We start from the raw sequence: 12978 nt of genomic DNA on the forward strand, positions 1-12978 counted from the left end.
AGATTTAATTAGGGCTGCAGAGCGGACCCTGGAGAGACCCCATACCAACCAACCGTACATCTGCGTCTGTCATGTGGCAGACACACCTGTCTATTCTCGAGAGGACAGGACAACCTGTCACTGTCTGCTACCATAAAGAACTGAAATGAAGACACCAAGCTGAGTTACCGTTCATTACACTTTCAGGTAGGCAGAATGTCTGAGAGAGAAGCCTTCACATGAACCAGTCTGATCATGTTGTCTGTCCGGTCCTCTGTGGACAGTCTGAGTCACTCTTTAACATGTACCTAGTGGCTTTAGAGACCTTATTGAATGTGAACGTAGGAGCTCTGAATTAATAGCTCAATAGTAATATGACAATGATAACCAATATTATTTCCCCAAGAAATACTAGAACATTGCAGAAATATATTTCCTGCTGTCTTCTTATGTTTTAATTTCTACCAAAAAAAGATTATTCCTTAAAACCAACCCCCACCATACCAGTTTAACTTTTTAGCACATGTAATTGCTTCCTCCCTCCCCACCCGTGTATTAAAACATCCAACAAGGAATTCCACATTTGCAAGATTAATAAGTTATTACATTTTTATACATACATACACACACACACACACACACACACACACACACACACACACACACACACACACACACACACACACACACACACACACACACACACACACACACACACACACACACACACACACACACACACACACACACAGAGAGAGAGGGGAGCTAGGAAGTTGCCTGGTGCAGTATCATGCTTCAACAACCTCCTGGAATCTAAAGAACTATACAGAAGAACACAGTAAAACATCAGATATTCTTCCACCTCTCAACTCTACTAATCATTTCCAACAAGGCATCACCATTTCAAACAGCATGGATCAAACAGCCTGTTCGGCCACATTTACACTGGTCTGCATATTAAACCATCCTGCAATGGACAGCATACACAACCGAATGCGCTAAGTAACATTGACCACTTCAGCTGTACATGTCATCTTCACATATAGATCAAGTTTAGATGTTTTATTTAATTAGAATATATGGTAATCTGCTGGTACCGGGCAATCACAGTGACTCTAAAATAAAATCACAAGAGGAAGTAAAAGGGTAGGTCTTTAAAAAGTAGCATTGAGACAGTGTGATTGACGATTGTTTGGCATCCCTTCCAAATTTTAAGTCTAGTTATTTTGGGCGTGTCACAGCTGGGTCCAGTGGTCTGAGTGGGGTGTAGGAGATCTGCCCTGGCGTCTTTTGGCAGAACAGTCTTGGAGGAGGAATAATCCCGTCCTCCTCTGATCTCATATTGTTATTGGCGTCATCAGCAGTGGACCTGAAGATGAGGTGGGGTGAGATCAAATCCACTTTCATTTTTCAAGCAAGGCATAAACCTGGGCAGGAGGTTAAATAGTGCCCTGGCCCATGCCCATATAGGTTATGCTAAAAGTGCAAAAACAACGCAGAAACACATACAGTAGTTACACACACAGAAAGATGAAATGAGGGAATCCCTCACCCACAGTCAACCACTCTAGAACCTTTCCGAATAAATTTCAAATACACTGAAGTATCATTGTAGCCAGCAAACAAACAAACACAAAATATAATTGAACACAGATGGCTGTGTTCACTAAAGGAATCCTGTTCAGTTTACATTAAATCTCTACAATGTTTTTTTCTTTGAAAGGAGAGCTGCCGTGTGGCAATGCATGGCTCAGTCCAGCAGGAGGCGTACTTTCTACAGTGTAGCTTCTACAGCCATTCTTTAAGGGATAAAGTTCCATTGTTTCATCCTCATCCAAGGTATTATCCACTTCCATATCCATCTCAAGTACTTGCACGGAACACCACCAACTCTCTGAGTGCATTCGGTGAGTCAATTCCCTTATAACTAAATTGCATCTCATTCCCTGAAAGCAGATGTGAAATACTGTTACTTGCCGACTCAAGTCCATAACCCTTCAAATGAAGCTGAGGCGGTAGGGAGGGGAGAGAATAGTGTCTCTACACAATGAACTAACCATTCTGTGAGCAGGTTGGCAGAGAGAGGCAGGGTCAGTATGCATCAGACCGTCTTTTCAAGCAGGCTGCCTGCATGCATGTCATTTCCCCTATGTAGCTCCAAGGCCATCCCCTCTAATGGTGCACAGCTGAGCTGTTTGTTCTCAGTCCGAGACGTTGCATATCATGGAGAGGGTTGAGCAGAGAGGAGAGAGACTACTGTTTACATACTGTACACACACTTTGGGTCAATTGAAATAAACAGCCATCAAACATGCTGCACATGTGTCTCTTCATCTAAATCAATTGGGTAGCTTTACGCAATTGCTATTCTGCCCAACTTGTCAAGTATGTGAAGCAAGATAAAATAACCATGGTGATGCACGCGCACACTCACGGTACAAAGAAACACACTATTGGGTAAAGAGCAACCCTGGATGTGCCGCTCAACTGGTTAAGCTATTGAGAAGACCATCAGATGGTGAGAAATGACTCAGGGTTGTTTTTCAGTTGGTTTGACACTCATGGGCTGGTCCAGAGTTCAAATATCATTCTACAGAATGCAGAGTATTATGTGTGTGTGTGTGCGTGTGTGTGTGTGTCATTAATATACAGTGAGCAACAGTAATAGAGTATGTTGATGTATTGTGCATGGGTGTTTGTATACAATATTGAATGTGGTGTGTCCGGAATGTGTTTATGATCTTGATTGTCTGCGTTTGTTTGTGTGTGTGTTTGTTTGTGTGCGTTTGTTTGTGTGTGATCTTGTGTGTTTGTGTGTCTTGTGTACACATAGTGTGTACTGTGACAGAGCTAGCAGGGCTTGTTGACATTGCACAGCAGCTCGGTGACTTTGATGAGGCGGGACACGGTGCTCTGGGATTCCTCCTGCAGCCGCTGGTTATTCTGCCTGAGGCTCTGCACCTCGGCCTGCAGCACCGCCTTGTCCTCCTTCTCCTGCCAGGGAGCGGCACACAACAACCGCCTGTCAGACCACCATGGCTGGGATGGATGGAGGGGTGAGAGGGATCTGGGTGTGGGTGGAGGTGGGTGAGGGCTGGCTTGGACTGGGCTGGACAGCAGGCACGCGCAGACAGACAGGTTCACAAACATACACATACATGCCTTGTGGTAGCAGTGCAAGCAAGACAGGGTACTAGAGAAGTATACACACACACACACCAGATACACGCACGCACTCACACACGCAAATACAAACCGATTTCCTTCTATAAAAGCACTCCCATAGGGAGAAGTGGAGTATGGAGGAAATGTTTAGACAGATTTACTATGGCAACCACTTGTTCCAGACCAAACAACCAATTAATAAATCAATCTCTCATTAAACGAGAGCAGAGGAATTGGCATAACATTTTATTTCCAATGTAGCTGATTGTTATACAAGTGAGATTTCCATAAAGACCCAAGCTCCAAAATGTCTTGCATTCCTCATCAACCAAACAGCAGGGGTCACCCTAATCTCTCACTACTTGGAATTCAGTTTGAAATCAGCTATTGCAATTTTTAGAGCGGTGATTTGCCATAGTAAATGCTTCCTGTTTGCTATTTCACAAACTGTATCAAGAGTTGTGACAGAGACAGGAAATCGGAGGCTTAGGGGAGACAAACAGACAGGGGCCACTACCAGCACAACCAGTGTTACTTTAATGACGTTGGTAAAGTTTATAATAGCAACAAGGCACCTCAGGGATTTGTGGTTTATGGCCAATATACCACTGCCAAGGGGTGTAGCCAGGCACTGCGTCATGCATAAGAACAGCCTTATGCAGTGGTATATTGGCTATTTACCACACCCCCACGTACCTTATTGCTTAATTATATTGCCTCCCCACACCTCTGCCTTATGTAATGGTGTTGATATGTTTTACTATCTACACAGAGAGGGGGTTCTATCCAGACTGACCCCTGTCAATCTGTCTCGTCTGTCTGTCTGTCTCGTCTGTCTGTCCGTCTCTGTCCATCTGTCTGTCTGGTGTGATGTGATGTCAGTGAGTCGTGGGATGAGGAGGAGACAGGTTACAGATAGTTGACAATAACAATTCATGATAGATGAGACCAGTTATCATCAATCTGGGTCAATAGGAATTATCTTTGGTAGCAGCAGTACTGTATGGCTTTGCTGGTTCAACTCCCTAGTGGACCATAATGCAACTGTGCCCTGGAGCAAGTCAATACACCTGAAATAACAAGTACTCAGCTTCAGAATTGGAAAATGAATAAATGTAAAGATGAGAGTCCACCAGAAAGCAAAGTAACCAATGATCATCACCACATCAGGTGGGTGTTCATTGGGCCATACTACACTAGCTCCAGTACCGTCAACCCTCCCGCCTTGGCAGTCAGACAGAAACCAAAGACTAACCAAAAGTAGTCCATGTTTCACATCACACTTCTGAATGGAACCTAACCAGCTACTCTGAGGTAACACAATTCCCACAGTCTCAGCTAATTCCTACTTGTTTCTGCTGGACATACTATGGGACTGGGACAGCCCATAACCAACCATGCTCACTCACTCTACCAGGGCAGAAGGTAAACAGCAGAGAAAATGGATCATCTGATGTGGCATGTCCCTGTTAGGTCATCTTCCTTCCTTGTTCATTGTCCCTGACTGTTAATGTCTGTGTGTTGTCTAGATTGATGATAACACTGTGTTAATGGTGAGTGTTCAGAGGAAGAGTAGGGAGTCAGGAAAACAGAGGGTAAGACTTTGTTTATGTTGGTGTTATAGCCACAGGATTGTGACCATAATATCTGCAGAGTTTGATTCGTGTGTGTGCTTCATGTCTCACATGTTTCAAGAAGTTGAGCGAATAGCATTTGCACTAAAATCCTTAGAATGTCATTCACTTAGTTGGATGGCAGTTTTAAACACTGGCAGTGTGGCGTCTCTTTGATATTTGAGTGGTGAAAAGGACTACGTTGGAGATATAGCACACTGCATACCATAGGGTTTCAGTTGACCTCAGAGATTAAACACCTCCGTTACTGTAACAAAGGAATCATGTCTCACCCAAATGTGTTTAAGGATACTTGGGAGGCTTCCAAACCCTCTTCATTTCTCTCTCCTTCTTTCACTCTTTCTCACCCTTTCTCCTATTTGCTTCAGTCTTCCTTTCCTCTCCAGATGCTCTACATTGTGTAACCAACACTACGAGAGCAGCTAGTCATTCAGTAGTTCTGAAGGCTTCAAAGGTCATCCATCCCCAAGTCCCCATGTTTCCCAGAGAAGAGCCTGTGAATGGAGAAATGGTGCTGAGGTCCTGAGGCTGCACACAGGGATGACTGACAGCCTGTCAGACCTTCAGGGTTGCGAGGAGGAACTTTGCTTACATCGTTCACATCCATGAAGGACCCCACAGGTCGTTTTGGGTTATTGGGTTAATTAACTCAGGTCTGTTTTTTAGTAGTTCCATTTCCAATTGTTATTTTGTTCTCAACGCAACAACAGAGGAAAAATCTCATGCTGTACTTGCCTCTACTGCCATTGGCCACTTAGTGTTGAGAGAGTGAGCATGGTTGCCCAAAGTCCCTCCAGCCAATCTTCTCACCTCCTCTGTTCACCCTGCCCAATGACAAGACAGGTTTCTTTTGCTTGGCCCACCCTACTTCTACATTCCGTCTGTCTGTCTGTCTGTCTGTCTGTCTGTCTGTCTGTCTGTCTCTGTCTGTCTGTCTGTCTGTCTGTCTGTCTTTCTGCAGTAGGAATCAGGGGGTTGGGTGAGGAGAAGGGAGGGTGGGGTACAAGGTAGGGTGGGGGGTAAGTGGACGGGATGGGGGAGTCGTGGGGTCACTGTGTGGGCAGGATGCTGTGGGGGGGGGGTCTGGGGAGGGGCTGTGGTAGGCCATCTGCATGGGGAGTACCTTTTGCAAGTCGTCCTGCAGCCTCTTCAGCATGTCCTCCAGCTGGGACACCTTCTCCTCCAGGTGGCCTGGTGAGTCACTGGCGAAACGGGACAGAGACACACACTAAGTATAATGCACATAGTTTGGTGCTGTCTGTATGTTTCCTGTATCCAGGTTCGGCCCTAGCCTTTTGGGGACCTTGAGCAAAATTTTGTTGGGGGGCCACACCACCTCGCAGGCAAAACATTTTAGTGGCCCTGTCGATAATTCAACCATGATTCCTACAAGTTTAGATAGCTGGCTATTTTTTATTTTGTACTTTTTCTATTTTTTTTAACCCTTTTTCATGGTATCCAATTGGTAGTTACAGTCTTGTCACATCGCTGCAATTCCCGTACGGACTCGAGAGGCAAAGGTCAAGAGCCACGCGTCCTCTAAAACACGACCCCGCTTCTTGACACACTGCTCGCTTAACCCGGAAGCCAGCCACCCCAATGTGTCAGAGGAAACACCGTACACCTGTCGACCAAAGTCAGTGTGTATGCGCCCGGCCTGGACATCCCCGGACAAGGACATCCCAGCTGGCCAAACCCTCCCCTAACCCAGACATTGCTGGTCCAATTGTGCGCTGCCTCACTGGTCTCCTGGTCGCGGACGGCTGCGACACAGCCTGGGATTGAACCCAGGTCCGTAGTGATGCCTCTAGCACTGCGATGCGCGATGCAATGCCTTAGACCACTGCGCCACTCGGGAGGCCCCGGCTAGACTAAATGACCAATCAAAAAAATTGTTAGCTGATTGAGTAACTGTTAGTAACTGACATGACAAGAAAAAAACTTCTGAGGGTCAACCAAATTTCGAAAATGCACTTGATGTATTCAACTAACTCTCAACAGATTGAGTTCCAAAAAAATACACTACCATTAAAAAATTTGGGGTCACTTAGAAATGTCCTTGTTTTTGAAAGAAAAGCATTTTTTTGTCCATTAAAATAACATCGAATTGATCAGCAATATATTGATCTACACTGTTAATGTTGTAAATGACTATTGTAGCTGGAAATGACAGTTTTTTAATGGAATATCTACATAGGCGTACAGAGGCCCATTATCAGCAACCATCACTCCTGTGTTCCAATGACACGTTGTGTTAGCTAATACAAGTTTATCATTTTAAAAGGCTAATTGATCATTAAAAAAAACTTCTGCAATTATGTTTTTTATTTTTTCACCCCAATTGGTAGTTAGTCTTGTCTCCTCGCTGCAACTCCCGTACGGACTCGGGAGAGGCAAAGGTCGAGAGCTACGCGTTCTCCGAAACACAACCCAACCAAGCCGCACTGCTACTTGACACAATGCCCATCCAACCAGGAAGCCAGCCGCACCAATGTGACGAAGGAAACACCGTACACCTGGCGACCTGGTCAGCATGCACTGCGCCCGGACCGCCACAGGAGTCACTAGTGCGCGATGAGACAAGGACATCCCTGCCGGCCAAACCCTCCCTAACCCAGACGACGCTGGGCCAATTGTGCGCCGCCCCATGGGCCTCCCGGTCGGCTGCGACAGAGCCTGGACTCAAACCCAGAATCTCTGGTGGCACAGCTAGCGACGCAGTGCCTTCGACCACTGTGCCACCCGGGAGGCCGTCTTTTGCAATTATGTTAGCACAGCTGAAAACTGTTGTGCTAATTAAAGAAGCAATAAAACTGGCCTTCTTTAGACTAGTTGAGTATCTGGTGCATCAGCATTTGTGGGTTCGATTACAGGCTCAAAATGTTCAGAAACAAAGAACTTTCTCCCACTCCTCTTTCTATTCTGGTTAGAGCCAGTTTGCGCTGTTCTGTGAAGGAAGTAGTACACAGCGTTGTATGAGATCTTCAGTTTCTTGGCAATTTCTCGCATGGAATAGCCTTCATTTCTCAGAACAAGAATAGACTGACGAGTTTCAGTAGAAAGTTACTTTTGAACGGTAGGAGACAGCTTATGTCGCTTATGCCTGGGGCCGGCGCTGCCTGTATCCTCTCTGTTTTGTGTTTGTGTGAAAAGACAGTGAGTAAAATAGATGTATGTTTGTGAGCTAGAGAGACTTTGAGTCAGAATGGGAGACACAATAAAGGGGGGAATGGGGTAAAAGAGGAGCATGCCATCACACTGAGTCAAACAGAGAGGAGGCTGAGGTACTGGCTGTGACCCCATTCTCTCTGGGGGGTCTTAGGGGGAGTTGGGATATGCACAAAAATACATGTCCAGTTAACACGTATGAAATAGGACAAATATAAGCAACCACCAAATGATTATTAATCAGAGAGAAAGAAGGAGAGTACATAACAGCAGGAGAGAGAGAGTTGGAGAGTTAAAGAAAGAGAGTGTGAGAGATGATGAGGGGAGATCTAAGGACAGGCAATATGCCAAAGAGCAAGTATCATGATGAGCAACAGAGAGGCTGAAATATGCACACTGTTCAAAAGTCCATGTCTGATTTACAACCTCCCACAGGAAGATCCACACAAAGGACAATGAGTCCGACACCATTTGGAGTTCACATACACAGAGAGACATGCATAGAGGTCTACAGTGATCCAATCTCAGTGTGTGCATGTATTTTTTTTTCATTTGATATTTAACTAGGCAATTCAGTTAAGAACAAATTCTTATTTTCATTGACAGCCCACCGGTGAACCGGTTAACTGCCTTGTTCATGGGTAGAAAGTCAAGAGTTTTACCTTGTCAGCTCGGGGATTCAATCCAGCAACCTTTCGGTTACTGGCCCAACGCTTTAACCACTAGGCTACCAGCCGTGTATAGCTAGAGACCCAAACCCACCTGTCCTTCATGTCCTTTAGCTTGCCATCTGTCAGGGAGTCTGCTCCTTGGGTCCCATCTCCTGCTTTACGTTGTGAAATATGACACATCACTTACCCATGTTAGTCACTGAGCCCAACCACACAGAGCCAGTCATACACAGCCAGCCATATACACTCCATAGAAAATACAGTATTTTGTTTTCAACAGTGCTAATTTGACAATTTCCTGTGGTAATGTATCAAATATGACAGCTGTAGATGCATTTAGTAAAATAACATAATCTGTTGTCATCCCATGCAGATAGATGTCTTCTTACCTTCACGTGACAAGGCTTCTAGGATGCTGCGGCATGCTGTGGCTAGATCAGCTATAGACTGCCACTCCTCCTCTGAGGAATCTGTGGTCTCCGACAGGACTGGAAGAGAGAAACAGAGTTTCAATGGGCTTTCATAACAAAGGCATATCAACAAGGTGAGCAGCTGACCATGTCAATACAGCATGACAACACAACAGAATTGTGGGATTTATGAGCAGGCAAATTCCTTCCGTGGTTCAACAAGGACAAAGAGCTACCACCAGGGGGTGCTACCACTATGCTTTGCTGCCTCGGTGGCGCTGCAATCTCTGTGTGTGACGGCCTTCTGGAGTGTGGGAAGGGAAACAGAGACCATCTCCTCCAAGAAAGCTGAAGTATCTGCTGAGAAGATGAGTGTGTGAGCTCTTACAGAAACACTGTGATGAGTCCCATAGCCTCACGGCAGAGAAAGAGAGAGAGCAGATGGTTCAAAAGGGATCCTTGATTTGAGGCAGCCTAAAGCCCACCCCCCATCTGGCCCTCCTTTGGTGTGTAGCTGGTAGGGGATGGTAGAGGGGCGGGGGCATATTGGGTTATGGGGATAGGGGGCAGCCTAGATGAAAGAAGAGGGACAAAGGGGATGGAAGGAAGGGCTAAAGGAGGATAATGAGGAGAGGGGTTTAGGGGAGAAAGGGGCTGGGGGCTAAAAAGGGATTTGAGTCTCAATTACAGCAGAGAGCATTTTTGAACAGTTGTAATTGTTCCATTTCATCACCATTCGGCATGGCCTCATCAGCTGGGACAGGGTCTGCAGAGGCCTTCAGACGGCCTGGCCTTCATAGACCTTCTCTTATCATAGCTACTCCTCTCTCTCTTTACAGTTAGCCTTCTTTTGTTTTACCGCTCTCACTCTCAAGCTGTTGTGGCAGTGGAACTGTCTGTTTGCCATCACTAGGAGGGCGATCAACATCGCTGAGCAGTCTCTAATAAACGCTATTGTGTTAAAGTGCTGTTTAATAAACAGGAGAAATACATGGGAAATGGGATTCATAACACACATCACCATCCTCACCTAAAACGAGGACGTCTACCTAGGGGTAGTTGATATGTGGTGATGGTAATGAGGTGTGTAAGGACATTGGAGAGGAATTGATTGGAGAGGAATTGGGATGTTATGCAGGACAGAGTGAGTGGTGTGGTGGAACACCCACTCTTGGTGATGGAGTTGTGTAGGCTCAGGGCTCGGGAGTTTCTCTCAGCTCTGTTCAGACATGACAACCGGGTGGAGGACAAGGAGGGGTCACTCGCTGATGGCCTCTCCTCACCCAACTCAGCCCCCACAAACTAGAGGGAAAGAGAGCGAGATAGAAACAGTCAGACTAGGGGGTGGGGACCTTCATCAGATTATTATCCAGATTGTCATTTGTCTCCATGCCTGTGTGTGTCTCTGTGCCTGCTCCTCGTCCAGGGGCATCTTGGGTTTGACAGCCAGGATGAGGTCAGGCGTGGCGTCTCTCAGCTCCCCTGGGTTCTCATAGATGTGATGTTTCAACTTCACACCCACGTTGTCATACACATGCCTGTCACAGAGAGACACAAAGATTGAGACATATACAGATTATAAAATCCGCTGCTTACACTAATGACTTTCCAATCCAATCTGGAGGGCCAACTAGTTAATCTAGTCATCTTCAGGATAGCTGAGATTTGGGCCAAAATTTGAGTTAATTCGATGAAACCATAAACATACACAATAATACCTAGTGAAAAGCATGATGTTTGAACTCGTGATGACAAGGATGTCAGAGAATCCTCTGAGGAATAAATAACCTGAGGTTTCTGATGGGGCTGAGGGTGGACGTCACAAACCTGTCACATACGTCTCGGCAGGACGGGTGCCTCTCTAGGGAGTAGCTGCGTGTTAGCTGGGAGGGGGTGATCTCCACGGTCTGGTTGAGTGGGTGGTCCTGCAGGGAGGTGGCCCGTAACAGAGGCAGGCTGGGTGGGGAGAGGAGGGAGCCCTGGTCCCCCTGGTCCTCCTCACCCTGTCCAGTCTCTGACAGCCTGTCCTCAGCTTCTCCTCCCTCTGCTGGTCCCTCCATTGTCTCCGCCTCCTTCCCCTCTCCCTGTTCCCGCTCCTCTTCCTCCATCTCTTCCTCCTCCTCCCTCTCGTCCAGCACCCAGGCCTCTCCAGACTGGCCCTCCCCAGGCTTACGCTCTGCATCCTGGATGGCTTTCTGGTATAACTCTGAGAAACTCCTGGAGCCATTAGAGACAGCAGGAGAGCAAGAAAAGTTTCACTAACAAGATGGTATTACTGAATAAATATTACATAAATGTATACATCCCTTTCAATACACTCCGTTTATTCATGAATGGTACAGTATTCTAGAGCAGTACCTCTGAGGATTTTGCACAACAATAAAAACATATATTTACCTATGAAAAAACATGGCATCTCTTTGAAATCCAAGAGGTGTCCTTCCCTATTATAAGATGTAACAACATTCTGACAGTGGCCACACTTTTGGGGTTGTTCTTAAACACGACTCTCAAAACCATATCTACTAATGAGGGGTTCTCTCTCTGTAGATAGCTCCACCAGCCAGTTTGACATGTACATGGCGAAACCTGTTAATAGTGTTGCCTTTCCTCTGTCTGAGAAGTTCCTCCTTTACCAGGCTGCAGTAACACTGTCCATCTGGCTGACATTAGAAGAATGTAGAAGTCTTTGCTAACTGCCACTACCTGGGTCACTATCATTAGAGGCCATTAGAGACATTTATTGGTGGTTAACCAGCTGGTGGGACACTGACTACAACACGCCATAAACAACAGAGTGAGCTGTGACCCTGGAATGGTGTGTCTCTGACCACCTGAATTCATCTGTTCATCTGTATCCCCATCCATCTTTCACTACCCCTGACCCCCCTTCACCCCCCTCTCTGACCTGCGGGGCTTGCCGTTCTCATCTGGAGGGATGACGGTGATGTGGATCTTGTGGGCGGTGCGGAGCAGTCTGGTTCTTTCCTCTGGTCCTAGGTGCACCAGGGCGTGGCCACACAGACGCACCACCCGTGCCCCCAGCTGCAGACCCCCGCTCTCCGCATAGCCGAACCGCTGCAGATCCGTCACAAAGCCCTCCTCGCTCATCAGGAAGCCTGGCTGGCCGACCCCGTCACGCAGGGGGGTCACCTCCCGTGCCTCGCACCCCCGCGTCACCAACTGGACACAGAAACAGGACACAGTGAGTATCCAGTAATGTATCATCAGAACAGAAACAATGATTCACTAACTTAATAGTATATGAGCAGCGGTGTTTGAAAGACTTCCCACCTCCAGTCTCTGCACCATCTCCCGTATCTCCTCCGCCTGGCTGTCCATCACACTGATTGACACAGCCTCCCCCCTCTCATAGAAGATATCCAGGCAAGGCCCGCCTATGGCCCTGCTGTCTATCACCGCCTTCCAGCCAATCACGTCGCGGCAGCAGCAGTTGAACACCACCCTCCGTGTGTATCTCTCGATCAGCACCACTGATTCAGCTGAGACCCCCAGTAGACAGGGCAGCTTGTGTCCTCCTGTCTCCCCCTCATTCCCACTGGTGGCCATCACAGCCCAGACCAATGCCCCAGCACTGTGCAGCTCTGCCCCCTTGGCCCCCTTCAGTTTGTCTTTGCGTTTGCTCCCCAGGGACAGCAGGGGGAACTTGGTGGAGGAGTCGATTGGCGTGGTGGTCACGTAGTTCTCTGCCAGGTCCTTCAGGTACTCCTGTCGTGTCCGGGTGGCCATGGAGCGGAACTTCTCCGCCTTCTCGGCAGCGTTCTCAGCATTCACCGCCTTGGCCAGCAGGAAGTCTCTGAAGGCAGGGGAACGGGGGAATCGAGCACCCTTAGGGAACAGAGGCCCAAATAACGGGATGTCTTTGGAGCGTGTCACCGCCACCCTGAGATGGAGGGAGGGAGAGAGAGAGAGAGAGGAGGTGGAAAAGGA

The 12978-nt window shown here is 47.2% G+C and overlaps 1 protein-coding gene across 10 annotated transcripts in view; it reads right to left on the reverse strand.

Annotated features, from left to right (window-relative positions):
- Nucleotides 1-1026: 1026 nt before the first annotated feature.
- Nucleotides 1027-12978, reverse strand: part of LOC135544272 (signal-induced proliferation-associated 1-like protein 2) — a 40032-nt gene continuing 28080 nt past the window's right edge. For 4 of the 10 annotated variants that reach the window (XM_064971753.1, XM_064971756.1, XM_064971754.1 and 1 more), the window contains exons 8-16: nucleotides 12322-12931; nucleotides 11936-12210; nucleotides 10855-11244; nucleotides 10421-10565; nucleotides 10197-10329; nucleotides 9007-9105; nucleotides 8709-8772; nucleotides 5902-5980; nucleotides 1027-3018 (exon numbers count right to left, since the gene is read on the reverse strand). In XM_064971753.1, coding sequence (XP_064827825.1) covers nucleotides 2830-3018; nucleotides 5902-5980; nucleotides 8709-8772; nucleotides 9007-9105; nucleotides 10197-10329; nucleotides 10421-10565; nucleotides 10855-11244; nucleotides 11936-12210; nucleotides 12322-12931 — 1984 coding nt within the window. In that variant the 3' untranslated portion in view covers nucleotides 1027-2829. Of the gene's footprint in view, nucleotides 3047-5125; nucleotides 5603-5901; nucleotides 5981-8708; nucleotides 8773-9006; nucleotides 9106-10196; nucleotides 10330-10420; nucleotides 10566-10854; nucleotides 11245-11935; nucleotides 12211-12321; nucleotides 12932-12978 lie in introns of all 10 variants that reach the window. The other 6 variants (XR_010456320.1, XR_010456319.1, XR_010456321.1 and 3 more) reach the window with 6 other exon arrangements.

Source organism: Oncorhynchus masou, chromosome 8 (assembly GCF_036934945.1).
Source record: "Oncorhynchus masou masou isolate Uvic2021 chromosome 8, UVic_Omas_1.1, whole genome shotgun sequence".
Classification (NCBI taxonomy): Eukaryota; Metazoa; Chordata; class Actinopteri; order Salmoniformes; family Salmonidae; genus Oncorhynchus; species Oncorhynchus masou.